General features: G+C 51.3%; 3 protein-coding genes across 5 annotated transcripts in view; 1 reads left to right on the top strand and 2 right to left on the bottom strand.

Annotated features, from left to right (window-relative positions):
* Positions 1-723: 723 nt before the first annotated feature.
* On the bottom strand, positions 724-8005 carry CATSPERQ (catsper channel auxiliary subunit theta). Its single transcript, XM_084848453.1, has 5 exons — positions 7849-8005; positions 6497-6594; positions 3468-3660; positions 2568-2653; positions 724-876 (listed from the first exon to the last, which is right to left on the bottom strand). The coding sequence occupies exons 1-5, from the start codon at positions 7973-7975 to the stop codon at positions 724-726; spliced, it is 657 nt and encodes a 218-aa protein (XP_084704579.1). The 5' UTR covers positions 7976-8005.
* Positions 8006-11520: 3515 nt separating this feature from the next.
* FBXL6 (F-box and leucine rich repeat protein 6) lies at positions 11521-26356 on the bottom strand. Of its 3 annotated transcripts, none has more exons than XM_084848482.1 (10): positions 26250-26356; positions 23676-24216; positions 23365-23523; positions 23113-23176; positions 22739-22870; positions 22468-22575; positions 20317-20430; positions 19724-19955; positions 17078-17327; positions 11521-13751 (listed from the first exon to the last, which is right to left on the bottom strand). In XM_084848482.1, the coding sequence occupies exons 2-10, from the start codon at positions 24194-24196 to the stop codon at positions 13583-13585; spliced, it is 1749 nt and encodes a 582-aa protein (XP_084704608.1). In that variant the 5' UTR covers positions 24197-24216; positions 26250-26356; the 3' UTR covers positions 11521-13582. The 3 variants fall into 3 exon arrangements, with proteins under 3 accessions (XP_084704608.1, XP_084704605.1, XP_084704606.1); XM_084848479.1 differs by lacking the exon at positions 26250-26356 and adding an exon at positions 25286-25532; XM_084848480.1 differs by lacking the exon at positions 26250-26356 and adding an exon at positions 25492-25532.
* Positions 25557-27507, top strand: part of LOC146346453 (solute carrier family 52, riboflavin transporter, member 2-like) — a 31090-nt gene continuing 29139 nt past the window's right edge. Inside the window, exon 1 of the mRNA XM_084848484.1 lies at positions 25557-25652. The gene's annotated coding sequence lies outside the window, so the exon portion shown is untranslated. The remainder of the gene's footprint in view (positions 25653-27507) is intronic.

Below are 27507 nucleotides of genomic sequence, written 5' to 3'. Positions count from 1 at the left end.
ACCGGCTCCCCTACCTCTCAAGCCCTCCTTCCCTTCAAGCCCCAATGCGTTCAACGCATCCTGCCAACAGCTCCTCCTCCCCTCCCTCCATATACTGGCTCGAACAGAGAGGAAGCCTTGGAAGCAAATCCTCCTTTCCGTGCACTGCGTTTGCCTCCTCCCCTCGGCCTGCCAGCCCAGCACAGCCCACCAGGACAGGCAGCAAGAGGCACCTCCATCACTGGGCAGGGGGAAGTGCGGCCACCCCACAGGCCCGGTTCAGGTACCATCATGGGCAGCAGCGGAGTGGCAGAAATAGACGGATTTGATCCATGGGGCACCAAGCAGCAGGAAGCTCCCCTGTGCAAGCCCTGTGGAAATGAGCAGGAGGCCCACGACGCCAGGGCGCTGCTCTCGTGCAGCTCCCGCTCATCACAGTGGCCTCGCACCAGAAACCTTCCCAGCTTCAGAGCAGGCTCTCCCCACCCAGGCACCTGGAGGTCCAACGGGGCTGCCCTCAACCCTCGCTGGTGTCTGGGCCAGGGCCCAGCCCGCCCCTTTCACTGGAGATTTCCCCAGGGCTGTCCCGGCCCTTCTTGATGCAAAATGTGCCTCACAACCTCCGCAGATGGGAAGAAGAGACGCGAATCTGAGCAAGCACACACACGCCAGACACAGCCGTCACCCAGGGGGCGGAAAGCACCACCCCATCTTTAATCGTGGGTCGCCCCCCCACTCTCCCTGTCACACGCTCTGGTTATCGACGCCCTCTGCCTCCTCTTCCTCATCCTTCTCCGGGGGCATGTGCCGGATGATGTGGCGGGTGGAGACATCCTCGTAATCAAAGTAGTTGAGGGTCAGGTTGCGAGCGATGCGGCGCCCCAGGGCCTCTATCAGCTGTTGCCGGGAGGACAGGCACAGTGGGGGACTGGAAGTCAGGCCTCACAGAAAGCCGCATAAACCATCCATTTCAACCCCTGCAAGCTATTCTGTTCCCTCTCTGCAGGCATCCCTTGCTTGATTTGTGAGTTATCTTATTTATTTGCTGTTCACATTTATATCCCACCTTTTCCTCCGAGATGGCATGCATGACCCTCCTCCTCTCCATTTGATCCTCCCAGCAACCCTGTGAGGTTGGTTCAGCTGAGAGCTAGCGACTGGGCGAAAGTCAGCCAGTGAGCTTCGTGGCCGAGTGGGGACTGGAACCCAGGTCTCCCCAGTCAGTCCAGCACTCTCACCACGACACCACGCTGGCTCTCAGTGTAGTTGATTGGAAGCTTGCATTGATTTCAAGGGAACCCAGTCTTGTCAATTGGCCTTTGCTGCTCCCGTTATTTCCCATGTGTCTTCAAAGAGTTCCCGTGGCTCCCAGTGGGCGTTCTTGTCATTTGCTTTAATACATCCCATCCAAGGGTCCTGCCAGCCAAGTTTACCCCACACAAGCCACATTTGTTTACACACACACACACACACACACACACTAAACATATGCTACATAACAGAGGTGGGGAGACTCTCTCAGCCCAAGGGCAGAATTCAGTTTCAGAGAAGATCTCAGGAGCTGCATTCCAGTGGTGGGCAGGGCCAAAGGCAAAGGGGCACCATTTTAAGTACCTTTCTACATCAGGGATGATACACAAGGAAGGTAAAAGCAGCAAAGCATTCCTAATTCTCTGAGCTATAGAGCCTCGCTACATGAGGCTTTTATCCTGTGATCAAGATTGGTTCTTCACAGAAGTTTGTGGGTCCTTTACATGACGCCGTCAAGCTCCAGAGTCTCTCCCTTTCTTTCTGACCTTTATCCCATTCTTTTTAAAGATCAGGGATAATGAGCTAATTAAATATGGTGAGCTGAATTTCTCTGTGAAAAGAGGAAGTTGTGCTAGAACAGCAGCTATACGAGTCCCCTGGACTGCAAGGAGGTCAAATCAGTCCATCCTAAAGGAAATCAACCCTGAGTGCTCATTGGAAGGACAGATAATGAAGCTGAAGCTCCAATATTTTGGCCACCTAATGCGAAGAGAAAACTCCCTGGAAAAGACCCTGATGCTGGGAAAGACTGAAGGCAAAAGGAGAAGGGGACGGCAGAGGATGAGATGGCTAGATAGCATCACGGATGCAATGAATATGAACTTGAGCACGCTCCGGGAGAGAACGCAGGACAGGAAGGCCTGGCGTGCTATGGTCCATGGGGTCACGAAGAGTCGGACACGACTGAACGACTGAACAACAACAATAGACATAAACAAACTCACATATTTATGGTTCTCAATGAAGCTTCTTAACTGCTTCTGTGTACCTAGGAAATGATCAATCAGATCATTGAGAAATCTGCAAGACTGACTTGATGACCACTGACTCTTGCCATTTACCTTTCAAATTGTTTTGCAAGCTGCTCCAAACGGACCACAAGATTGCTGGGATGCATTTTAGCCCTCAGGTGCCCAAAATGCCCTGGAGGACTGTCCTGCGCCTTTGAATTCACATCTGCCATGCAGCCCTGTTGCACAGGAGACCAAGGGAGCAGCCCTCACCAGTGGTGGCCCCGTTTCTTTGCACCCAGGCCAGCGAGATCCCCCCTTTCTCACCTCATACTTGTCTGACAGTTCGGCCAGGGTGAGCACCTCCAGACGGAATCCGTTGATAATCAAAGTGTAGAAGAGTTTGCCATAGGCTGGAATGAGGAGGAAATTGTGTCATTATTTCTGAGTCAGAAACGTAACCTGTGGGGCAATGCTTGCCCCTCCCGAGATGCACTGTACCCCTTCTGTGTGGGCCCACCCCCATATTTTGTTGGGGAAGGCTGCAGTAGGGTGAGGCTGTGGAGATTCAGGAAAAGCTTTGATGAAGGTGGTGGAGGTTGGAGAAGGGGAGGGAAGGGAAGGGAAGGGAAGGGAAGGGAAGGGAAGGGAAGGGAAGGGAAGGGAAGGGAAGGGAAGGGAAGGGAAGGGAGACTACCAGGTGGCAGGGGGAAGGAGAGGGGCTGGCATGGGAAAACAGGGACCAAATGGGAGGCGAAAAGAAGAGCTAAGAAGAGGCGATCTAGCGGGAATGTACTTGGTGCACACATTCAGCCAAGTGACAAGCGCCATTTTTACCCCATGGCGGCACCTGACGAGAAATCTGGGGAAGCAGCAAAGGAGTTTTGGCATCCCTCTCACAGCTTGGCAAGGCAATATGGACAGCCGATGTAGTGGTAATAAGAGCATGGTGGCGGGTGTCCACCTGGTAAATGACCCACAGGATCAGAGAGGTGAAGTGCTTGAACCCTAAGGACTAGGAGCTTGACATGGATGTAGAACATGACAGGGAACCAGTAACATGATCAGATTAATGGGAAGAGAGGCATTCTGAGCAGACCAGAGAGGAGAGATTTGGCAGGAGGAAGGCCTTAATGTCTTGTGAGAAGAAGGAGTTTAGCACAGGAGGAGAGGGTGGGGGGTTGCCCTGGATCCCTTCCATCGCCCCTCCCTTCCCCTCACTGGTACCATCACGTTGGGCTACAAGTCGGACATAGATTTGATGCAACGGGCCCTCCTGCCAGAGAATGCCTTTAATGTAGAACTGGTAGATGCCCTTTTGGTGGTTGATGATCAGCCGACGTTTGTTAATGTTGCTCACAACCAGCCACAGTCCGCTCAACATGCCATAGATGAAGAAAGCTGAGAAATCTTGGGATCCCTGAGGGGAGAGCAAGGGGTCCGGGCAGAGCAGGTTGAGGGTGCAAGAAGATTGTGACAAAAGAGCCTTGCTGGATCAGACGAATGGGTGTGATCCCATCTGTCCAGCATCCTGCTTCTCACCATCACCAGGCAGGGCACCCCCATTAGAGGTGGTGCATTAGGTGTTATGTGATGGCGATGCCTTATCTCTCTGCAGTAGTGTCCGGCTGGAATGCATGCCCCACAGAGGCAGGACTGGCACCAACACTGCAGTCTGTTTTGGTGCCAGAACAAAATGTCTCACCTCCCTCCACTTTGAGATCTACCTGTTTACTCCTGTTCTCTGCTTCTTGCTGTTTAACCAGTAATTGATCCATAAAAGGACCTCTTACGCCAAGACTGCTAAGCTTGCCCCAGGGATTATGTTGAGGGAGTTTGTCAAAAGCTTTTTGGAAGCCCAAGTAAATAATATATATTGGATCACCCCTGTCCACATGCTTGTTGACATTATCAAAGATCTCCAAAGCGGAACTTCCCCTTACAGAAGCCAGGCTGATTCTTCTTCAACCAGACGTTTTCTTCCATATGTTTAATAATCCTATCTTTAACCAGGCTTTCCCCCAGTTTATGTGAAATAGGCATTAAGCAACTGCCCTGTAATTTCCTGGATTCCCACCTGGATCTCTTTAAAAAAAAGAAAAAAAAGATCAGTCTTACATGGACTGCTTTCTAATCCTCTAGAACGAGGCCAATTTGAGGGATGAATTGCATAAATTTATCAAAAGATCAGCAATTTCCCATTCTTTAAGAACTCTCAAGCGGATGCTAACCAGACTGGGTGATTTATTGATAAGGCCTAGGATTTCTTCTGATCACCTGTATTTGAAAAACTCTTGAACTCCTTGAACTCTTTTTTTTCCCTTTGGGGAAAAAAAAAAAAAGAGTTCAAGCACACACTCAAGGAACCACCTTCTGTTCCTAGAACAGATGAGAACAGAAAGTAGAACTGAATGCCATTACCATACTGATGACACTTTACTCCAAAGCCCTAAACAATGGTTCCCTTTGACTGCAGATATATAGATATTAAAAGCAGCGCAGACAATATAGAACCTTGCATGCCCCATAGGACGGGCCCCATGGGACAGATCAGCTGGATGCTGCTGGTCAAGTGGGAGTGGAACCATGCAATATGGTATTCCCAAGCCCCACCTCTTCCAGCTAGTCCAGAAGGATTTCAACAATATTGAAAGCTGCATGGAAGCCCCAGCAGAATCTGGGTCTCTATCTACAAATGAAGTTCTAGAGGAAAAACATCCATCATTACCACCAGACAATCGATTTACTCCCGAAAGCTCTAGAGCTGATCCATCATGGCCTGCTTGCTTAGCTTGCCTAGGTATGGGGGATTTGAGATAAACTGATATTAAGTCAACTCAGAAGGATTAAACCAAGGTTTATTTTCAGAACTAGTCAATCCACAACCATGGTTCTGGCATGTCACACTGTTGCAAAGCCGGGGGATGAGGTGACACTTAGCAAAAGAGGTTTCACCATCTCCCCATTGGCCTTCACCAGGCAGGTGGGGCAAGGACAGACCAAGCAAGAGGTTAGATGCAGATCTCCACGGCCTTTGTCTGTGTCTTCAGGCAAGAGCAACTGCACATTCTCCCATAAAGCCAGGGAGATGGCAGATACCTCCACCGATGAAAGTGTATGGGTAGTGGTGTCCCAGTCAGATTAGATGTGAGCAACGTTATCAGTTACCTGCTTTCCAAATTTGCCACAGTGGGCTGCTAAGACACCCTTTTCATGGGTGTGTGGTAAAGATGGAAGAGGAACCTCACTGCTTAGACCAGCTCTATTGGACGGGATTCCACGGACACGACGGTGGCCCCCAAGTGCAGCCTGTCTACTGCCGTCACTGCTCTCCCACGGCCTCCAGATGGGGTCAGAGCCATGCTCAGCTGGGCCTGGTCTCTTTCCCTCACAGGCACTTCAGCCATCCTCCCAGCAGGCTTGTGACTGTCATTTATAACTGAACCATGGTGACAACGGATGCCACTCGCGCTCCAGAGTGCATCCATGTCAAGGGCCCAGGACAGTTTTTCGTTCCGGTGGCCAGTTGGTCCAAGGAACTGGCAGGAAGACCGGCAGCACCAGCAACTCCACCCTCCCAAGCATTTTGGGGTTCAATGGGATCCCTTAATCCCTGGGGACAGATCATCTTAATGGGTCCATCACTCCTAGAGAGGGAAAGAGCTGCTGAAAATGGCACCCTGGCCAGGCAAAGTTCTGGCCATGAGAAAGGCCACGCAGAAACGCCTCCCACATCCAGCTCCCCACTTCTGCAACCAGGAAGAGCAGGGAGGCTCCAGAGAACATCCTGCAGAGCACATGGGGGAGCTGGCAATCGCGAAGCCCTGAGCAGCGCTAGAGAAGGTGGACCTGGCAGATGTTGAAGTCCCCCCAGGACCCAAGACTAGAAGACTTCAGCACTAGCACCAAAGTGTCTCAGCTTTTGAACATCTCAACTTTTCACAGCCCCATCAAAGTGCCAGTTTTGCAGACAGTCTGTAAGAGTCAAAGGCACAGTAATTTCACACAGACACACCCTATAGAAGGGCCCTCAAGGGCACTGAAGAAGTGCCCCTGAGGCCGTGTGGCTCTGGGACAAGCAGTCTCGAAGCCTTGGACAAATAACTCTCTCAAGCTCAATTCCCAGCCACATAATTGTGGTCTTGAGGGCATAAGCAAAACACTGAAAGCACTTTGAAATGTGTGACTGTGTGCAGGTATATCAGGAATAGTTAGCAGCACATGGCTAACAGTAGCAACAAGAATTGACTGCCCACCTCCATTGCTTTGAAGTAGAAGATGCTGGCCACCAGAGAAACCAGAAAAAGCAGCGCCCCCTTCCAGATCATGTCCTTATAATATTCCATCACAAACACTGCAGGAGGGAGGCACAAAGGGCAGCAGCATTCAGGGCCAATCCCCACAGGACTCAGCCGGTGCCATGGCACCCATGCCAGGGCCAGAGCCAAGTGCCCCAAGCCCCACACGCCCTCTCCGTGGCTAGAGTTGGGCAGCACAGGAAAGCCATGATGTGCAGGCATAGTGCTGTCGCTGAAACAGCTGGGTCCTCAGCTCCCTTCTGTATTTCTTGCTTGCCTTTTGGAGGGACGTGTTTAATTGGATAAGCAAGAAGAAAGCACAGGCTGCCTCTGAATGATCAGGGTTCCCTCCCAACAGGGGTGCGAAAGGTCAGGCCTAGGGGCCAAATCCAGTCCTCCCGGGGCTCCCTGGAAGGCCAAACCCCCTTCCCCTGGCCCACCCCCTTTCCGCCAAATACCCGTCATTGGGTGGTTTCCTGGCCTTTGTGCACTCCCCCCCCCCCCCCCCGAGGCCTAGGGGCTGGCAGCAAGAGCCTGGCGCTTCCATAGGCTGGTGGTTTGGGTCTGTTCCCTTTGTCTTTGGCCACACCCCTTTGAACGTCAGCCCCGCCCACCACCAGAACGCAGCCTCCGCCCTATTAGGAGGTATTCTGAACGCACCGCCGTTCTCACAGCTCAGCTCCCACCCATGCAACCCGTCCCCGCCCGCAGAGGGAGAGAAAAGCTGGGGGGAAGAAAGCACCTGTCCAGATCCCTGGCAAGAGCGGGAGGGGCTCAGGAAAGTCCCTCCCCTCATTCTGACTTCTCTCTTGCCAGAGACAGGGCCAGGGCTGGAGTGCTGCCAGGTCCTCACAATGTTTGGAACTCCTCCATCCTTCCCCACCTGTGTCCTACGGTCAACGACTCCAGGATGCTCCAGCAAAAGGGACACTGGCTGTGGCAGAAGCTCGTGCCTGGGGATGGCCCAGGGGTCAGCTGACGGTGCAGGGCTGTCCAAACCCCACTCCCTGATTCATCGGTGGCCCCATGGGAGTGCTGGTGGGTGGAGCACAGCTTGTGCCCCAGCAAAGCTTTGGGGTGGATTCTCTCCTCATTCCCTTCCTGGGGACATGGCTTCAGGTAGCACGGGTGCAAGTGACAGAGCGGCCAAAGGCTGAACTGGGGCTCTGCAATCCCAGTTCCTTCTTGAGGCGCCACGTTGCATGTCTCTGCTGGATGAACTAGGCAAAGAACACGGTAGGAAGCCTTTGGACCAGTGGAGGGGGGCCGCTCTGCCACAGGCCCACCCTCCACTCCGGGGGGTTCCTCACCTCTGGGCTGCTGCACCTGGAATGGGAAGGACTTGTTCTCCTGGAGCTTGTCAGTCAGGTTTTTCTCTGAATTGATGAAGTTACAGCGCCAGAGGGTCAGAGGCCCCCTGAAAACAGACATGGCCATCCTCGCTGGCCGTCCCTCGGTCCTGCCAGCGAGCTGTTGAGGAGGAGAGGGCGGGGGGCACTGTTACAGGTGGGCAGGCAGAGAACCGCGCCCGGCAAGCAAGGTGTGTGTGGTGAAGGGGCCGCCATGGGGGCGGGTGGGGAGCAGCCCCTGCTGCTGCCAGGTTGCTCTGCCCTGCCCCCGCAACCCTGCCTCCCTCGGCTCCACAGGATTTGCGTGGGGCAGCAGCAGAGGAGAGACATACGTGCAGCCTGCTCTCTCTCATGCAGCACCCTGGGACTGAGCACCATGACCCAGCTCCTTCGTGGGCACACGCGTGAGCTAGACAGGTCAGGACCCACACCGCATGGAACCGGCACCGCCGACTTATACTCACCTAGTTCCAGCTGCACTCAGAAAGATCCGGCCCCAGCACAAAATACTGGCAGCCGTCCTGGTGCCCCAAAACCGGCTGGGCTGCTGCTTGTGCTTTTTTGTCTTGCTCTGTTACTGCTCTAGAGAAGCAAGGAGAACATTTTCTGGATTCTAGGATGACACAGACTTTCTGGTGCTGTGGAACCAAGATGGACTCTTCTGGCTGCTGCACCTGCTATCGCTCCAGCTCAACTGTATCTTTGCAAACAGACAGATTTTTACAAACCCGCAACAAAGACAGACCACATCTCAGGATACTGGAATTCCAGGGCTTGGGATAAAACCTTTCTTTTCCAGCACCCTAAGATGTGGTCTCTCTTTGCTGTGGCTTTGTGGTGGATGCTTTCCAGTTTGTTATAACTGTAGATTCTTGCAAAGGCACCCTTCAAGGGCACTTCCAGACAAGGGTTTTATTGCGCCATAGCCCCACCTCATTCACAGAATTCTACAGCCGGTCTAGACCGCATATTCATCAATTAGTAGCCCTCCTGTGTTTTCCCATCACTTCTTTTTCTTACTAGAAAAAGAAATCCCTTAAAGAAGAAGAGACTGAATAGCTGCACAACGTCTTTTGTTTGGTAGCACTAGGAGCCCTCCATCTGGAAACACCCTATGTCCCCAACCCTTTGTCCTTATAAACTAACCCTTATGAAGACTACGCTGTCATTCAGGGACCATAGCGCCAAGGAGACACCAAAGAAATGAACAGATGCCCAGACTGTTTCAATGCCTCTGTTTCCGGCTGGTCATGCAGTCAGTGTGGGGCAGCCATGATATGGGCACCGTAGCAACTGTGGGCAACAGAATCCCTCATCCCCGCGGAAACCACACTCACACCACGCACAGGATCCCAGTGGGCTCTCTGGGGAGAGAAAACTGCAGAAGCAACTGCATAGTTGGGGGCCTGCATAATTTGAGAATGCCCCTTCCCCACTTCACTTTCTGCACTCATATTGAGCTGAACACCACAAGTCTCCCTTGAGAGCCACTTTGCAGTGGAACAAGTTTGCTAGCAGGTGCTCAGAGCTAATGCGGAATCATTTGCACTCCTTCAAGGCTCGTGCTGAGTCACTCAGGTGCATTGTCCAGAGGACAAAGGAGCAGAGCAGAACACCCCACCTTAACCCAATCTGTTTCATTCCATGCTGGCTGGGGAATGCTGGGAGTTGTAGGGCCTTTCTCGGTCTAAGGGTGCACAGGATTGCATCCTTAGTCTTCTCCACAAAAAGAATATGGGGGCTCAGGTCTCAGAACTGTGATTCTGGCTGCCCGCACTGCATTCTTTCTCAGAGCAGTATGCCGAGTACACTTCTTTGGTATGCCAACTTGTATTTTAGTTCTCCGTTGCTCCAGAGGGAAGGACTAGAACCAACAGGTAGAAATTATGAGGAAGCGGATTTCGGCTAAACATCAGGAGAAACTTCCTAACAGCGAGGGCTGTTTAGCAGTGGAACAGACAGCCTTGGGAGTTGGTGGGTTCTCTTTCACTGGAGGTATTTAAGCAGAGGTTGGATGGCCACTTGTCAGGGAGGCTGCAGCTGCACGCTGCACTGCAGGGCCTGATTGACCAGGGGGTTGGACTAGGTGATCTCTGAGGTACCTTCCAACTGTATGATTCTTTCTGGGGTCTCAGAACTTCAGACTCCTAGTTTGCATGTTTCCTGAAATAATGTGGTTGCTGCTGCTTCTGTGGTTGTTCCCAAAACATACCAGGTAACCTAGGTAGTTTTCATGTCCCAGTCACATGGATAGGGCCCAACTGCAGGGGTCTTCCCTGGAAAATCAGCCCCCCAGTGTAATGAAGGACATGGTTGAGTCATTTACATGTTTTCCCAGTTGTGCAGAAGCTGCTTATGAATCAGTGGTGGCCAGGTTAGGATTTGGGAGAGATTGCAATGATTGCAGAGTTCCATGGCATGCTGGTGGCACCTAGGTAAATCCCCAATATGGCTCATAACCACATGCCCCCCCCCCCAAATCACTTGTGTGGGAGATATGGGTTACCCAGGGTGGCCTGGGAGAAGCTACCAAGGGAACCCTAACAACACCAGGCAATGGGTGAAGCAGCCTTCTCCAACCTGGTGCCCTCCAGATGTGTTGGACTGCAACTCCCAGCATCCCCAGCCAGCATTGGCCATGTTAGCTGGGAGTTGCAGTCCAACACATCTGGAGGGCTCCAGGTTGGAGAAGGCTGGGGGAAGGAATCCACTCTATCACCCAGGCCAACCAGCCCCAGGAATGAATATCCAGTGCCTCCATAAAGCCTCCCTGATGGGGGCTGCCCAGCCTTCCTTTGCAATGAAAGAAATGAAATTCCACAGCCTCCCTAGACAATCTCGTCCATCACCAGACTGCTCTCACAGGCAGGAAATTCTTCCAGATGTTTATCCTAAATCTGCGTCTTGTCTTACCCTCGGCAGTTCAGGGGAACGAACATCGCCCTCCCTTTCCAATATCTGAACCCTGTCAGCTTCTGTACTAAACCAACCCCGTGGGGCTCCTTGTGCCTTTGGTCATGACCTTTCATATTCTGAGCCATCCTTGTTGCTCTCCTCTCTGACTCCTTTCCAGCATCCCTCCAGACAAGTGATGGCTATGCCATGTTCAGCGCCACCACCTGGCAAGGCCAGGGAGGTGCCCATGGCTTGTGGGTCTTTGAAGGACCTGATGAGTCACTAGCCCAGCCCCACGCTCGTCTCCTGGCCCTGGTTCCCCTCTCTTCTCCCTTGGCTGAGGACTGCAGACATCAGGGCACAGCACCTGCTTCCTGGGGGAGAGGAAAGCCTACCCTGGCAGGTGGAATAACTGCGATAAGGCTTCTTACCTCATGTTCCCACAAAATTCTGTAGGTAACCACACTCAGAACTGAATCCCCAGTCTTTTACTGAGGGTCAAGCAGAGCAGAGCTCATTTCCCATCACTAATGCAAGGTTCCTACTGATAGCGCATAAAATGGCCTTGGACTTTTGAACCACAGTACCACATGGCTCAACTTATCTAGAGCATTATCAACGTATCTAGTGCTGCTTCCCAGCCGTTATCCTCCACTCTTACAAACTTGGGTGCTTTTGTGTGTGACACTTCGCATTTGCCGCTGTTGCACCCAAGTCAGCTTGTTGGAGCTGATTTAAGATGGATTTATTTTATTGATCCTGGGCACAATCCAGCCAGTGTTAAGCACTATTAAATCCCATTGATTTCAAGATGAGGCTTTGATGCTATTTTAGTGTTCTTTTGATGTTGTTAAACATCAACATCTGAGTTTCCATTAGACAAGAAAAGCAAAGTATACAATAAGGAAAATGAATGAACTTATTTGAATTTTCTACTATCTGCCTAGTTCTACAGTTGACTCAGATCATTTGGAATTCTTTGCCTATCTTCTAATATTCGCCTATTTTTGCATCCTTAGTGAATCTGAGAAGAGTTCTACCTTTAACAAAGTTGGTGGTGAAGGCTGGAGGCAGACAATAATTTTTAAACAAAGTGAAAGCAGTGTTGCTAGACACCCCCCCAATATTCTGCTATTTTGGACATAGAATAGTAGGGTTGGAAGGGGCCTAGAAGACCATTGAGTCCAACCCCAGAAAAGGAGGCTTCATTTCTGCTTGGGAAAGAACAGAAGTCTGCCATCTTAAAGACCAGGCCTGACACTCAAAGCAGAATGGTATACATGTTACAAAGCCATCACCCTTCTGGCATGACCATTGTTTTCCAAACTTAATTACTTCTCCGCTTCTCCTCCTTGGATATCACTTCTGACCCAAAGAAGCCTCACTTTCTCCCACAAGAGGAATATTGTGGAACACCACCCCCCCCTCAGAATCCCACCAAGTATCGAGGTTGCATGTCTGAAGGTGCACACTCAGGCATACATCTGTGTAAAAAGGACACTTGGTAACAACAGTTTGAGAGTTGCCGACTCCCACGGCATGCATACACGCGCACAGCAGATACATATACACAAATAGCAGATACATAAATGCCCCAGTGTCACTTAGCTCTTGTCAAACAGGTTTAGGAAAGCTATCGTTGGGAGACGTTGGGAAGCACGTTCACACAGTGATCATCAATCCCTTTCAAACCACACGTTACTCTCTGGGGGTGGCAGGAGAGAAGCTATCATCTCTAAGAGATCCCAAGATGAGCACAGGGAAAGCCTAGCATAGGTGCTGTAGGTGGGCATCAGTGAGACATGACAAAATAATATATGCAGATGTATTTGTAAATATAGTGAGCACCTACAATCCACCATCAAGTAGCAACGGGGCTTCCTTAGTATTTACATTGGCTTCCTTACATTTTGTCTCATGTTCTCATACAAGGGTAAGCAACCTGGTCCCCTCGTGATGTTTTGAACCACAACTCCCATAATCCCTGACCACTGGCTACGCTGTCTGGGACTAATGGGAGCTGAAGTCTAAAACATCTGGAGGGCACCAGGTAGCCTACCCATCAAACCTTCGCAGGAAATGAGTATCTTTAGAGTTTCTTTGCAATTGCTCAAGGACTCTCCTTTCAAATCCAGTCGCCCCATAGGCACCAGTGAGAGAAGCCAGTGCTGGTTTGGGTAATGCCATCAAGGTTTCACATAGGGTTTGTGCCATCTGAAGAAGGAGTCAGACTTAGGCAGACTGAGCCATTCGTATGGTGGGGTGGCCTTTCATTACTTCTGAATTACATCCCTGACATGGGTAGCCAAATCGACTGATGTTCAGTAACAGCGACATTCTGGAAGCAGGAAAGAGCTTAGCGCCCAGGTGCAGGAATAAGCAGCAGCTCATGGACCTGTTGAACAACTCTTCTTTGAGTGGTCAGCCCTCTACACCCAGACCCAGAGAGATGAACAGTGTCACGCTCAACATGGAAATAAAAAACCCTTTTATTCTGGAACAGTTTGGATCTACAAACTCTAGAAAAGACAACAGACATAAGGTACAAAAAAGAAGGTGGGGGTATAGCATCCTGAGTATTTCCCTCCCAATGGGTGCAGGGAGAACCTGCCAGCCTCTTTGCTCTCCAGTAGCTTTGGTGCACCTCCTCGCAAGGGGTAGAGGGACAGCTGACCTGACAAAAGTGAAGGATCCATCCAGGAAAGGTGCAGCTGAAGAAAAGAGCAGGAACATGGCTTGCCAAGGCATGGAGAGATTGTACTGGTGGTGATACTGAGCAGCGGCCTTGAAGAGGCAGCTGTTACGTGGTCTCCCCTAGTTTGGCTGGCTCCTCAGAGCTCGAGACGAGCTGGTGCAAACACTGGCGGATTGCATCACAACCACGATACACCTTCTTCGTGCCTCGCGGCAAATGGCGGCAGGATGACAAGTTGAGGTAGCTGAGGGTGGGACAGCTGGCAATCAGAGTCCTTGTGAGATCGGGGGGGGGGGGGGGGAGAGATTTGTGTTAGCCAGACACTCGGCACGCCATGCCTGCTCCTTCCCAACCTTGCTAGCTTGCTGAACTGGCAAAATGCCTCTCCTTATACCAAAGGCAGCAACATGAGAAAATATAGTCACGACCCCAAAGCTCTGATAGGGCTGTGCGTTCTCTCCAATGCCCACAGCCCAGACCAATCACAAGTCTTGGAGAAAGCCCCGCCTGCCTTCCCACTGACCTCCCACAAAAGGAAGGGCTAGAATTCAATGGCGCAGCAACACCAAGGCCATGCACAGAGTAAAACACAGAAGCAGCTCCCCAGTTAGTGCCCTGGCCCTGACCCAACGAATTAAAAAGGCACTACATAAACAGGAAAGAGATTTAAATAGTCTAAACAGACTTCACAAATGTGAAAGGGGTGCAAGGGTCCTCCCAGCTACCTGAAGAAGTGGCTGACCTCCCACAGAAGCCCCACGGGGTTGTTAGTGGAAAAGCTGGCGCAGATGCAGGCAAGAGGGCCAGTCCTGCCAGCAGCTGGATCTTGCTGGACTCGGCCATCTGACTCGGCTGTAGTCAGATGGGAGAGCACCAAATAGGAAAATGAATGGATATGAGTAGCAATGGGCAAAATTACTCCATGTAAATTCGTTATTTACTCAGAAAGTAACAAATTCATCCACGTGAGTTTGGATGAGAGTTCCCCTGTAATCTGAAAAACCTGCAATTGTTCTGTGTATTCGCGTTCTTGCTCATCAGAATGGGGGCTAAATGTGGAGGCTCCCAGGGCTGACTTACCTTCCAGGCAGATTGAGGCTAGCTTGGGAGTGACCTTCAAATGCTGCCTGTGACTCTCCGGCTGTACACAACACAGGTTAGGTAGGGAGCGGCACCTCTCCTTCTGGCCTAACCAGCATCCTACACAAACTAAAAATTGCAGCCAGAGATGGTTTCTGCTACTCGGGTCCCTTTTTGGGGGTTCAGGTCTTAAGAGACAGAGTGCTTTTCAAGGAGCCATGGAATGGAATGGGAGTAAAACTTTGGTTCAGGCCTGCCTTTCCTCAAGGACAAAGAGTTTTTGTTGTCTGGAGCCTAATATGCAGGAAAAGCCATTGAACAATAGACCAGTATGGGAAAAGTTACATTTGTTACTCCCTGCGACTAGCAGCTCCATGAGTCTGGAGCATTACCCGTACCCTGATAAGGCCTAGGTTGCGTCAGTCCCCTAAAACAATGGAAAACTGTTCTTGCAGGTTTCTGCCCCCACCCCCACAACATGCAATTCATTAATCCAGAACCAAATTCTAGCTGAGGCAAATAAGAAGAAAAAAGGCCAATCAGAAGTTAGGAAAATTCAGGGGTGTCAGTGGATCAAAAAGCAACTGCACTCTGCTGGAGGAGCCTACTTTTTTCTTTTTGTTTTACCTAATTTTTCCTCTTTGCTCAGCTCCAGTTTTTGCAAACAGATTTTTGCTTGTTTGGGGGCCTTTTGGACCATAACTTGCTTCTTGCCTTCTGTTTGAGAGAAGAGGGGATTTCTTACTTTGGCCACGTCCCTTTCTCACTTTGAAACTGCTCCTGACTATCTTTTCAGAGCTAGCCTTTCGAGGCTAGATGCTTGGCACCTGCATAGTACAGAACAGATCCAGTTTCCTCCCACTATTTTATTTTACTCACTGTGAGGCTCAAACTTCACCACCTTTTTCCATTTTAAAGCACTGTCTTTACTTCCTACCTGGATTAATTTTTCCTGTTTGGACTTTGCTGGATCCTATACCTTGGCCCTTGGGATTCGTCCCTTCTGACCTTCATTTGGGTCCACAGGAGCCTGTTCCTCAGAACTCTGCTTGGGATAGGTAGCTGTAATTTCCCTTTTTGCACACACCCACGGCACGCCTTTTCCTTAATCTTTAGGGTTACACTGCTATACAGTTGGATACCTTAGGAACTGAATTTAACTGGTCTGGATTGGTGGGAGTTTAGGTGGAGCTAAGTAACAATTCAAACTGCTGCTAATTTTTCCTACCATAACTTCTGTATGTCATAGCTATTTCATTCAATACATAAATCCAAGTTGTTCCAAACTGTACTTTTCATTTAATCATTGTATTAGCCTTTCTCTGAAATTTATTTCTTTTCCTCCAATTGCTGGTATATTGTGCCTTCATGTCATAGACTTGAGTTTATCTGCTGTGATTTAATAAGTCTTTCAAACATACTGTGCCTGTAAATAGCCTCGGGTAGTCCACAGCTACACCCTCTCGCCCACTGGGGCAAAAGAAAGAACCTTGCTTTCAGTTCCCAGCAATAGCTTTTCTCCACTGAGGAGGCAAGAGAGCCCCTCAGCCTGTTTGTTGCAGTCAGCGGTGGGAGCTGTAGGCTGACCTCTCCTACACCTTGGCATGAATTTAATGACAGCTGCAGAAATTTCTAAGCTGTGGCACCCATTTGTGGAATGGTCCCCCCACAGAGGCTCACCTGGCACCTATAGGGCTAGTTTGTATGTCACAACAAGCTAACGTGGGTCAATTAACCCTCGGGGCGCTGGGGTGTGTGCCGGCCGCCCTTTTGAATATGCAAGCCCAAGCAGGTGGTTGCTGTGGCTTGTCATGTTGTGCGAACCTAGGCAGCAGGGGTTATCTGAGGGTTAAGCAACCCTCAAATAACCTATGGCTTGTTTTAGGTTTACCTGAGCATTATCTAACCTTCAAACAACCCCTGCTGCCTGGGTCTGGAAGTCAGGGCAAGCCAGGTGCCCCTGGACACCATGCAAAAATGGTGTTTGCAGGCACCTGGCAGAACATCACAGCCACTGCAGGTAAATTAAGCCACGGTGGGCTGTTGTGTCACAAGAACCAGATCATACTGTTGGCTTTTAGATGACAGGCAGAGACCTTTTTATTTTCCTGGGCTTTTGATCTGTGACAAAACTGGGTTTGATTGTTTCTGTATTGTCTTGTTGTGTCATTATTACTGTATGAATTTGATTTAGATGTATGCTGTAAGGTGTCTTGGAAATGTCTTTACTGTGAAGGGTTTGAGTAAATAAATAAACAAAGCCTCCAAGAGCACTCAGAGGCCACTCCCTGAGGCCACCATGGTGGTTGTGTCCAGAAAGGCAAAGCAGCCTCCCACATTCATTTACTGACATGTCTATCCTGCCTCTCCTCCAGAGAGCTCAACACAGCATACAAGACTTTGTCCCACCCACCACCCCGGCCCCTCCGTTTTGGTTACAAGCTGAAGAGAGCAAGAAAGGGGGTTGAGACCTAGTGCAAGGGAGAAAGAGAAATATCTCTGGGTCCCCATCTGCCTTACCTGACAGTACTGAGGGCAACCTTGGTCCCCGTGAGGTTGAGGGAACGCAGGACTGACTCCCCTCTTGTGCTCTTCTCCTGTGTAAAGGCAGCCATAGCTTGTTCCAGGTCACTCTCACTGAAACACTGGCTGGTCAAATCCAGCTCTCGCAGGCTGTGACGCCACTTCCAGGTTATGAGGGGGCTTCCTTCGAGGGACAGGTGTAGGCGGTTGGTACTGTAGTGCAAGCCCAGGTAGAGCTGCTCGAGATCTGGAGGAAACATCTCATGTTAGGAGGGAGGAGTGTAGCAGCAACTACAACCCTTTGAAGGAGATAGGAGGAGAGTTGGAGGCATGTGGCCAATGCAGAAGGAAGGGGATCTCCTGGGATCAGCCCTTAACACAGGGCTGTCAAATTCAAGTAAGCTGGATGGCCAAACTTCACATCTAGCAGACACCCATAATATTTCAATAAAAAAACACTAAAACCACTGGTTTTGATTGGGGGGGGGGGGGAACGATGATGACAATTTTATGACCAACATAAAACTTCTGAGATTACCTGCTAATTACTTTTAAAAGCATCGCAGTAAGTAACGAGAGAGAGAGAGTGTGAGTGTGTGTGCACACACAAGAGAGAAATAAATAAATAAATAAATAAATCTGTGGTGGTATCAAAAGGTCAAATCCATCCTCCCTCGCCAGGGTTCCAATCTAGATTGCTCCCCTCCACCTAGTTTTTAAGAATTGCTAATTGCATGAATGGTGTTGTGTTTAGCGATGTAAATTATGATTGTACGTGGATATGTTTTATAATATGCTCTTCCTTTTTTTCTTTCTGGCTCCCCACCCCTTTTTTATTGCTATATTTGAAAATAAAAAGGAGGACTCATGCTCCTTTTCCAACCCTCTAGAAAGGGATCCATGCCTTTTTGCTTCTTCAAGGCACAATTACAAGGCCATAGACAGCTGACAGCCAACTGGACAAAAGTGGCCACAGACAAGGGTCCGGACAGAGAAAGACGGTAGGTGAGGCAACAGTGTTGATCTCAGGCAGCCAAGAGCTATCAACAGAGCCATTAGACCAACAGCTACTGATGCCCTGAGTATGAGTGAAAATGGGGAAAACATATTTAGTGCCATTCCGTTCCTTTGGCGTAGGAGCACAGGGAGCTGCCTTATGCCGAGTCAGAGCCCTAGTCCATCTACTGTCAGCACTGACTGGCAGCAGTGGCTCTCCGGGGTTTCAGGCAGTTATTTTCCCAGCCCCACCTGGAGATGCTGGGGAATGAACCTGGGACCTTCTGCATGCAGAGCAGGGGCTGAACCACGGAGCTGTGGCCCTACCCAGGCTTCTTAAGGAGCCATGGCATGTCGGCATCTACGTGCAGTTGTTGAGCCTGCATTTGTCTGAGTTATATGTCAGACAGCTCTGTGAGGGTGATGATGAGGCATCTTCTCAGATAAATAAGGCGGGACACAAAGGGGGCTGGAAGGAACTGGAGAAGTTAGGTTAGGTCCTGTATCTATAGTGTCTGAAGGGTCTGACACTGCAGGAGCTGAGGGAAATGAGAACCTCTAGCAGAGACTTCTGGAACGCTCTGCTTCCATGATCTGTGCAAATTTCAAGATCAATCTTATCTGCTTGGGCGCTCTCAAGATCCGCTGTTTCTAACTAAGGGAACCTGGAGCGTCCACTGAAGCCTGGCTCCTGCCAGTCTAGCAGGCCTTCTGCTCTGGAAGCGCAGCTGTCTGGTATCAGCTCCCTTCATCTCATAGGCATGTTTCCCCTTATGAACAGCAAATGTAACGAGAATTTATCATTATACCAAGAAATTTAACGACGTCACTGCACACCTCTTCAGCCTGCAGGACAATAATGCCATTTAGCCCCACAGCAGGAGAGAACCTAGAAAGGGCAATGCATAAAACTAATCACACTGGCTGAGGTGCAGACAATGAGAGACAGAGGCAGACCTGTTTGTCCCAATCATGTACAAAATGCAGAGTGGGGGCCAATTTTATGAGCAAAGGGAGCATGTAAGTGAAGGAAGCTGTCTCCGCCCTCACTCAGCTTACTTCTCTGCAGACTGCCACTCAAACTCCTCTGCCCTCTAGCTGGGTTCTGATACCAGAAGTGAGATGGGGGTGGGGGGTGGGGGGATATGCCTGAAAGGATGGAGGGAGAGTTCTGCTTCCCTCACACGCATCGCACCCCTTTTGGAGGGACCCTATTCTCTCACCCATAGCTCGGTGGTGTGGTGTACTTGGTATAAGGCTGTATCATGTGTTCTTCCAGTATCAGAGGCAGAATGTCACTCTACGCCAGTTGCTGGGGAACATGGGTGGGAGGGTGCTGCTGCACTCCTGTCCTGCTTGTGGGTTTCCCATTGGGGCAGCTGGGTGGCCACTGTATAAACAGAACACTGGACTAGATGGACCCTTGGTCTAATCCAGCATGGCTCTTCTTACGTTCTTAAGTTACGTTCTTAAAATTGGGACCCCAAACCCTGTTTTATACATGATACTTTGTACAGGGTCAGATCCTGGTTTAAACAAGCAGATCTGCCAAAATGTGTAGATTGAACCTGGGTGATGGGACTATGCCCAGAGATGCCCCAAAACTGGCACAGAAAGCGCAGAGGCATCTGGTCCTTTCTCACCCACCTGGGCATGGCAACAGATCCAACCCCTTGGGTGTCACACGGAAGCAGCCACGCAGGTCGAGCACACGGAGTCGGCTCGAAGCACACAGGATCCGCCGTAGCATGTTGTCATCCACTAAGGAGAAAGAAATTGTGGCCAGGCACAGCTCTTCCAGCTGCGGGAAGCCGAGGAATTTGGGGGCTGAGGAAGGGATGGGCTTTGGGTAAGAGATGATATTGAGCAAACGCAACACCTGGAAGGCAGGAACAAAACAGTGGTGTCAGAAGGGTAAGCCAAGATTTAGAAGCAGCCACCCAGCTCTTAATTAGTAAGCAAATTACTCCAAATAATTTTGAATGCAGGAAGCTATCAAGCACAAAGCCCTTCCTCCATAGAAAATCTTCACACGCTAGTTCCTCCTTCAAACAAACAACCCCCTTCCACAGAATTCAGAGCATAGTGCACTAGAAGCAAAGGTGAGAATGAACATGACACCTCCAAATGACCTAAGCAAGAAATCCATGCCATGACAGAACAAGAGAAGACAATTCCCCAGTGGCTCCAAGGTCACCAACCTGTCTGACTCAGGGGACCCCAAGTTAAATAATGCGCACCTGCAACTGAGGGCAGGCCGCTTGAAGCTGTTCAATGGGCAGCTGGAAGTGCTGGGTGCTTTGCTCGATTTCCATGTTCACCTCTAGAAGCTGTAGCTCGGGGCAGACGCCACTCTGGAAAGCAAAGTCAAATACAGATGGCTATAGGAAATGCAGTGGTGCCCAGCCTGACTAGTTGAAGCATGGACTCCACGAGAAGCCTCGATCCTGCACACCCAACAGCCTTTACACAGTTCCCACCCACCCACCCACCCACCCCATTTGCCTCTCCTAAGGCTTTGTTACTAACAGTAATAGCTTTAAGGTAAAATATGTAGGTAGTTTGGTAACACTGGCCCTTATTGCTTTGGGTGCTGTCCACCATCGGAATTAGGCCCTTGCGGGCTTCTCTGAAACTGAATTTGGCCCTTGGGCTGAAAGATGTTCAACACCCCTGCAGTAGGACAAAAGCCAAGGAACTGAAGAGTAACCCTCAGCACCACTCTCTGGAACCTGACCTCCAGGTAGAATGGAAATGAGCACAAACTGTGCCAGCCAGTCCCAGCCCAGACAGGCCGTCCAGATATTGAAAGCCACTGAGAGGTCCAGCAGAACCAACAGAGATGGACTCTCCCTCTCTAGGTGCCAGTCATCTACGAAGATGCCCAAGGCAGCCCCAATCCCCAAAATGGGCCAGAATACTGACTGAAACGGGTCTAGATGAACCCAGGTGGTCTCGAATGATATGGATTTAGTCACCACTAACTGCTCCAGCACTTTGCCCCAAAAAGATTAGAGACTAGCCAGTCATTGTTCAGGATAGAGGCATCCATGGAGGGTTTTCTAAAATGGTCTGACAACAGCCTTCTTCAGTACTGCAGGGGCCACAGGGAGGCATTTACCACCTCCTCTGTCATTCCAGCAGCGCTTTATTTAAGACACGTATGCCCCTCCTTTACACTAAAATATCAAAGTGGCTTACATGAGCTAAAAGCAATCCAGAGAGAGCAACCCTATGGTCCCAAGGAGACCATCCCAGGCACCATAGGCTTCTTCGGATTCTCCCCTCCAAGGCTGTAGGCGCTGCTACAACCTTGGAAGGGGGCCTCCGCACTCCACTCCCTCCCCACACCTGCCATCTCTCAGCCACCGCAGAAAGAACCTGAATTACGAGGTCACAAAAGCAGCCTCAGAGCACCTTGGGGAGGACTGAAAGGGAGCACTGCTCTGGGCAGGGAGGGGAGGGGAGGGGAGGGGAGGACAGATTATGAACAACCCTATGGTGCCCTAGCCCCAGCACTGCCAGTGCCCCTCCACTAGACGTGCCCAGAAGCCCATCGAGAAGGAGGAAAAACAAAGGAGTACGGAGAGTTAAAATTGCCTCTGTCACTTCTCCTCCCCTGTGGGCAGCAGTCCAACAGGGCACTGGATATGTGGACGCCTCTGAGACTGGGGGTGTCTGTGGAATAAGGGCACAACCCATAGGACTGTGGCCTTAAGTAAGCAGGATAGACAGGGGTCAAGCATACAGATAGCCAATGTCCAACTTCCCAAGAATGTCCTCCACATCCTCAGGCTGAAGGAACTGAAATATCCATTTATAATACCTCAAGAGGCTTCAAGTTTTGATGCAAATTAATGGCAGAGTTTGGAATGAGCTTCTTGGAGAGCTTGCAGTGACCTTCAGTTACCCATCCATAAAATCATTTTTTTTATAATATAGCAGTCCTACTGTGCAATTTTTTTTTTTTGCATTCTCTCCCATCTGTCCTCACAACAACCTTGCAAACTAGGGCACCATTATTCTCATTTTACAAATCGAAACTGAGGCAAAGAGATAATGACATACTCAGAGTCATCCAGGGACTCCATTGGCTAAGCATACATATATATGAATCTTTTTTTTCCAGATCTATGCCCAATGCTCTGTCCCTTGGACCAAACTAACTCTCTAAAATGGGAACAACAGAGCTGCTGTGAAGCCACCTGAAAGAAAGGTCACTGCACCCTTTCCAAGCATGACAGAAATGGCAAGTAGCAGTAGTGCTTCTTAATCCCCCTACGGGCTAACCTGACTCCCAAGGCAGGTTAGCCCCCCTCCAGAGGTACAACATCCTATGAAGGTCATCTTGTGACAGAGCAGTCCATCCAAGGACCTTCAGGTAAGTTTACCAAAAGCACAGCAATAATGGCACTCATTCGGCTGCTGTATGTCAACCACATGTGCTGGATCCGAGAGCCAGCAGCTTCCAGAAATCTGAGTACTGCCAAAGAGTCAACCTGGGAACACAGAAGAAAGACAGCAGTTATGGTGTGCTCCTGCAGCCAATCCATGCTGAACATCTGTAAGAGTTACCATTGGATGCCAACCCAGGCCAGCTTGCCAAGATTGCTGGCTGGGCTCCGCAACTGGGATTTGGGAGGAGGGACAGAGGGCACTTACCTGGGAATTCTGTAAATTCAGACTTTTCAGCTGTGGACAGCATCCAGCCAGTGCACACAGAGATTCAGTGGTTACTCCACTGCAATGGGACAGCTTGAGAGATGCAAGGAGGGGACAGGAATTGCTGATTGCCTGAAAAATTCAAGTCAGGAAAGGGAGATTAGCTGGCAGAATGAATCTAACCTCAGGTGTCCAGGTACTCTATATTTAAGAAAAAACATACTGGAATGCATTACAAAATAAAGGAAAACTTAGCTATTGCCTTGCTTTGCATCACTTTGTCTGCTTCCCAAATTTAAACTTCCACAGGTCAGTAGGAAGGTAAGATATACGGGACATAGTCCATGGCATAAAACTGGATGAGCCTCACTCACCTTCAGGACAAAAGGCACATGACTTTTCCAGTGACAGAGAGCAAAGTCTTGGAGGTGGGAAAATCTGCAAGGAGCAAACAGGCATAAAATGATTCCTGGTTCCCGGTGGCCTCCACAGGAGCACAGAAAAGGATGGGGAAGCCAGGCAGCACAAGCCACAGCCAAGGGGGAAAAGGGGAATCTGGAGGGTGACCTATGCACCTCCTCACATACAGAGAGAGCAACTCCCATGGAGCAAAAGTGAATCCTTACCTGTTGGCAACCAGCCACTTCACAGTGCCAAGGACTCTCTTCTCTAGAACAGGAGGACATTTTTTGCCAGGCGTTGCCCAGCAATAGCCAATAGACACCTTCTTCCAAAGCACAGGGTTGGAAGCTGCTCCATACCAGAGTCGGCACACACGGGCCATCCTAGAGACAAGAACGAGTGAGCGTGATGCCCTCACATGCCCCTGCCTAGCTGGGAGCTTCCAGCAAAATGGCGGATGCTCATCCAGCTCCATTGCTTCTCCTACGGTAAGATCCTTTGCTGCCTCTTTGTTGTGGTCAGTGCCTCCACTCACCTGCAGAGGAAGGGCACTGAGCCTTCCGATGCCACAACGAGCTGGAAGATCTGGACCAAGATCTCCACTGGGAGACGGTTGTCCCAGGAACCCCACGTAGCTGACTGGGTGGCATGAGGGACTGCCTTGCTCTCTTCTCCTAGTACCCCAGGAGTTATCTTCTGGCCTGTTAAAGTCTCTCCTTTCATTTCTTTTCCTTTATTTGATGCCCTCTTCTTTACCCCCATCTTCTTCTTCTGCTGCTGCTGCTGCTTCTTCTTGGGCACTTGCGCCTCACCCTCATTGAAAATTATTAGCAGCATGTCATTGTCTGTCTCATGCACTAGGTAATGGGGGGCAGCTCTCCTAGGGGCTCTGAGAGGCTTTTTCTTCTTCTTTGGGGCCTGGCCGGCAAGCCCTGTGTTCCCATCCGCCCCTGTCGCCCTCTTCCGGGGAGCATTTTGTCTCACAGAGGCTGAGGGCATCTCTGGAGACAACGCACTGCCTCTTGGCATCTCATCCATCCTGGACTTCTCATTCATGGTTGATCAGAAAGGATTGTCTGGGAGAAGCATGAAACAAAACATTGGGGTAAGGAAGAATAACACCCGCTGTTTATATAGTTTTTGTTGTCGTTATCATTTACAGCATTTTGACCATGCTCTTCAGCTGAAAAAGGCTCCCAGGGAGGCTTATAAATATCAATAATAAGACAGTCTCTGCCCTCAGGCTTACAATCTAAAAATCAAAACACAAAAGGAAAAGGGATTAGGAAGGAGTGCTCTTGTAAGTGTTCTTTCTGGCAGGGAGAAGAGAAGCAAATCCCTGCAGCTCAGGGTGGATTGGTTAAAACCAGAGGTGGGGAACCAGTGGCCCTCCAGATGTTGCACTATAACTGCCATCATGCCTAACCATTGGGAGCTGAAATCCAACATCTGGAGGGCCACAGGTTCCTCTCCCCACAACTGGTTTAAATCAAGTGATCTAACTTAAATAAATCATTTAATTTAAATTGATTAAACTCAGCAACAAAAAAGGTAAATTTAAGTCAATGGTTTAAATCGAGTTTCCCTTTGATATTTCCTCATATATTTCCTAAACAACGGGGCAAATCTGACTAGTAAACCACATTGATCAGCCACAGGGGGAGCAATCCTATGGCCCCTAGACAGCGTCTGGGTGGCCATGGGATACTTCGGATTCCTGGACCCGAGGTCAGAGGAATCCGGACTCCCCGCACCCTCGCGGCCAGTGCAGAGAGGATCACACCAGGTGCCTCTCCGAGGCTGCAGAATGACCTCGGAGAGGAGGTAAAGGGGGCGCCCAGCAGGCGGGGAGGTCTGGCCTGCGTGGTACCCTGTGGCCATTCCCGCTTCCTCCCCCCCCCCCCAGGCGCCCAGCTGGGCGGGCGACGGAGCCTGTCTGGCCGCAATGCGGAGCGGAAGCACAGCGGGGGCGAGGGCTGCCCCTGCCGCGCCGGGTACCGCAGGCCTGCGAGCTCGGGGCCTCCGAGCATCGAGGGCGCAGTCGATAGGGCCGGGCCCATGTGCTCGATTCTGCCGGGGCGCGTCCCCGCGGCCCAGCCCGGCATGCCCGTGCCGCGCTGCCCGCCATTCGCGTTCCTTCCCTACCCGAACAGGACAAAACGCCCCACAGGGCTGCCCGGGCACCGGTCGCCACGGACGCCTCTCGGGTTCGCTCCGGGAGCACGAGCCTGCGCGCCGGACACCGCCCCCGCTCGTCCTTCCCCCGCCCTCTGCCCCGCCGCCGCGAGCGCCACGCGGCAGCCGAGCCGCACACGCGGCCGTCTGAGCCGGGGCGGCGAAGGCCGGCGCACCTGCGGCCGCTGGCCCGGGAGGGAGGCCGGGCCTCTCCTCCGCGGCGGCCGGGGCGGGGCGGGCCGGGGCGGGGCGGGGCTTCCGGGCGGCCGCTCCTGCCCTCGCGCCCGTCTCCTTTCTCCGCTCGTTCCGGCGTGATCTCCGGGCCCCCCGGCAGCACGTGAGTGGAGCGGCCGCGGGTCTCCCCTGGCGGGGGCGGGGGCGGCTCTCGTGACCCTCCGCGAAAGGCGCCCTGGGGAGCCGCCGCTGCCAGGCGCCTCCCGCGCACGGCGTCGGGGCGCCCCCGAGGGGCTCCGCCTGCGCCGGCGGCCGCGGGGCGGGCGGGGGCGAGCGCCGGCAGAGCGGAGCGTCAGCTGCCGGGCGGCATAGAGGCCCCCGCGGGGCGCGCGCGACGCGGCTGGCCGTCGAGGCTGTGAGGGCCGCGCGCCTGCTCGCCCCGCGCCGGCCTTGGCGTTGAGCCCTTCGCGCACGGGCTGGGCGGGCCCGCGCCGTCGTGGCGGCTGCCCAGCGCGGGCATCTTGCGCCCTGCTACGTGAACTCCTACAGGAACGTGTAGCGAGCGGACGCCCGACAAGAATGCGCGCGGCTGACAGACATCCGGAGGGGAGGCGCGCTCGCGTCAGGGCCCGCCTGCCCTTCGACGGCCGAGCGATGCTGCGGGGGGGGGCGCTGAGCTGTCGCCTGTGCGTGCGGGCAGGTGGGCCCGGGGGACGGCGCGCTCTGGCGGTCATGGAAAGCTCCGAAGAAGGCCCCCTACCAAAAATTCCTGAAGGAACTAATCACCATACTGTTGTCGTCGTTCAGTCCTGTCCGACCCTTCGTGACCCCCTGGACCACAGCACGCCAGGCCTTCCTGTCCTGCGCTCTCTCCCGGAGCGTGCGCAAGTCCATATTCATTGCATCGGTGATGCTATCTAGCCATCTCATCCTCTGCCGTCCCCTTCTCCTTTGGCCTTCAGTCTTTCCCAGAAAGAAATTTTAATTTCTTAATTAAATTCTAATTTTAATTTCATGGCTACAGTCACCGTCTGTGGTGATCTTGGAGCCCAAGAAAATAAAATCTGTCACTGCTTCCATTTCTTCCCCTTCTATATGCCAGGAAGTGATGGGGCCAGATGCCATGATCTTAGTTTTTTGAATGTGGAGTTTCAAACCAGCTTTTGCACTCTCCACTTTCACCCTCAGCAAGAGGCTCTTGAGATCCTCTTTGCTTTCTGCCATTACGGTGGTATCATCTGCGTATCTGAGGTTGTTGATAATTCTCCCTGCAATCTTAATTCCGACCTGTGATTCATCCAACCCGGCGTTTCTCATGATGTTGTTGTTGTTCAGTCGTTCAGTCATGTCCGACTCTTCGTGACCCCCTGGACCACAGCACGCCAGGCCTTCCTGTCCTGCGCTGTCTCCCGGAGTGAGCTCAAGTTCATATTCATTGCATCGGTGATGCTATCTAGCCATCTCATCCTCTGCCATCCCCTTCTCCTTTTGCCTTCAGTCTTTCCCAGCATCAGGGTCTTTTCCAGGGAGTTTTCTCTTCCCATTAGGTGGCCAAAATATTTGAGCGTCAGCTTCAGGATCTGCCCTTCCAATGAGCACTCAGGGTTGATTTCCTTTAGGATGGACTGATTGGACCTCCTTGCAGTCCAGGGGACTCGTAAGAGTCTTCTCCAGCACCACAGTTCGAAAGCATCGATTCTTCGGCGCTCAGCCTTCCTTATAGTCCAGCTCTCACAGCCATACGCTGCTACTGGGAAAACCATCGCTTTGATTATGTGAACCTTTGTCGGCAAGGTGATGTCTCTGCTTCTTCCTATGCTGTCTAGGTTTGCCATTGCTTTCCTCCCAAGGAGCAAGTGTCATGCCTACAGTCACTGTCTGCAGTGATGTTGGAGCCCAAGAAAATAAAATCTGTCACTGCTTCCATTTCTTCCCCTTCTATATGCCAGGAAGGGATGGGGCCAGATGCCATGATCTTCGTTTTTTTAATGTGGAGTTTCAAACCAGCTTTTGCATTC

This window comes from Heloderma suspectum, chromosome 4, assembly GCF_057233095.1.
Source record: "Heloderma suspectum isolate Gila_16-S chromosome 4, 16-S_ref, whole genome shotgun sequence".
Lineage (NCBI taxonomy): Eukaryota > Metazoa > Chordata > Lepidosauria > Squamata > Helodermatidae > Heloderma > Heloderma suspectum.
The sequence above is the reverse complement of the archived record's forward strand: the minus strand, read 5'-3'. Positions and strand labels throughout refer to the sequence as shown.